The 1,588-nt window shown below is 53.7% G+C and overlaps 1 protein-coding gene across 1 annotated transcript in view; it reads right to left on the reverse strand.

The window, feature by feature from the left end:
- Positions 1-837: 837 nt before the first annotated feature.
- The window catches only part of cicb (capicua transcriptional repressor b), a 38,978-nt gene continuing 38,227 nt past the window's right edge, over positions 838-1,588 (reverse strand). Inside the window, 2 exon segments of the mRNA XM_025061344.1 lie at positions 838-1,385; positions 1,460-1,588. Coding sequence (XP_024917112.1) covers positions 1,096-1,385; positions 1,460-1,588 — 419 coding nt within the window. The 3' untranslated portion in view covers positions 838-1,095.

A 1,588-nucleotide genomic window follows, 5' to 3' on the forward strand; every position in this document is an offset into this window, starting at 1 on the left:
GGGGGGGTGTTTACATACAAGGATTTTAAAAAACGGCACACATGGTCCACGTCTTCCTCTTTGAAATGAATCTAAAAAATAACGGCCCCACAGCCCCCCCCCCCAGTCCAGGGTTGACGACAACAGAGGAGTTGCTTTAAAAAAAGATTCAGAGAAAACTTTAAAACCCAACAGAAGTGAAGTGAACGTCCAGTTCTGACGGACAGAATTCACTGCGACGACCAGAACCATAGAAGAAGAAGAAGAAGAAGAAACTACTGGATATGACGATGATAAATACAAACCAAGTTATTATTAAAAACATTAACAAAAGTGATTGGCAACAGAGGACGAGGCTGGGGCAGCTCTGACCTCTGGGTCCAGGATGTGCCGTCCACTCTGACCTCCTGACCTTCTGACCCCTCCTGCTGTCACGGTTAGTGATGAGGCACAGGAATGTTTGTTTGTTTGTTTGTTTGTTACCCACTGGTATGTGCTCAGGTCACTGGTGAGGGAGGAGGACATGGCCAGACTGGGGATGGGGGGTGGGGAGGGGGGGGCTGCAGGAACCCCTCCTCCTCCTCCTGTGGGGCCCGGGGAAGGGGGGGGGGGGGTCCTCCCAGGTCCACAGTAAAGAGTGCTCTTGTCAAATCAAATGGTTTCCAGCTGTTGGGGGCCCAGCCCCCGATTGTCTCAGTGAACTCTTCTACTCTAACGGCATTAAAACATTTAAAACCTGTCGACACCATAGTCTGAGGAGACGCAGAGGAGACGCAGCTGCACCCAACGGTCCTTCCTTCACTGGCATCAACAGAAGCCCCCCCCCACAGGCTGCTGATACAGAGTGCTAATTCAAGAGATTTAGGGGGGGGGGGGGTTCATGTGCCATAGATTTTTTTTTTTGTGCCACTGGTTTTTCACGTCTTTTCTTTTTTTTGGTTCAAGGATCAGAGAAGAAGTGAGAAGTTCTGACATCATGAAAATGTCTGTCAACGTTTGGCTGCAACAGAAAAATAATAAGCGACGGGGACGGCGGGGGTGGGGGGGGGGTTGTATGGGTGACAATGTGCGACGGCGACAGCCAATGATTGGTCGGTTCAACACTGTCAACGTCCCTCATCTACAGGAGTCCTGCGACCCCCGGGGGTCCTCGGAGCCGGCGTCTGCTCCTGGTTCTCCATCCTCATCCTGCAGGTCCCCCCCTCCTCTCCCAGACCCCTCCCCCGCCTGGGCACCAGAAGGTCCAGGGATGGAGCAGGCCGAGTCAGCGTTGCCCATGCCACAGGCGTCTGAAGGGTTGGCCGTCTGCATGATCTTCTGACGAACCTCCCTGATCTTCAGCTGCAGACACACCTTAGTGGGAAAGATGTCCGAGTACCGGGTCTGGAAGGCTGCGGTGGCCTGAGCTGGAGACAGCGGGGCAGGTCAGACAGGCAGAGAGACAGAGAGACACAGACAGTCTGTGGTCTGTGGTCTGTACCTGATGGAAAGAAGCCCTGCTCCTGGAACAGCTGCATGACCAGAGCTCTCCTCTGGTCCAGGGTTCGTCTCAGGGAGGAGTACGGAACCTTCTCAAACTCCAGCTCTGCCAGGATGTCTTCTCCATCAG

This window comes from Cynoglossus semilaevis, chromosome 13 (assembly GCF_000523025.1).
Source record: "Cynoglossus semilaevis isolate Cse_v1.0 chromosome 13, Cse_v1.0, whole genome shotgun sequence".
In the NCBI taxonomy this organism is placed as follows: domain Eukaryota; kingdom Metazoa; phylum Chordata; class Actinopteri; order Pleuronectiformes; family Cynoglossidae; genus Cynoglossus; species Cynoglossus semilaevis.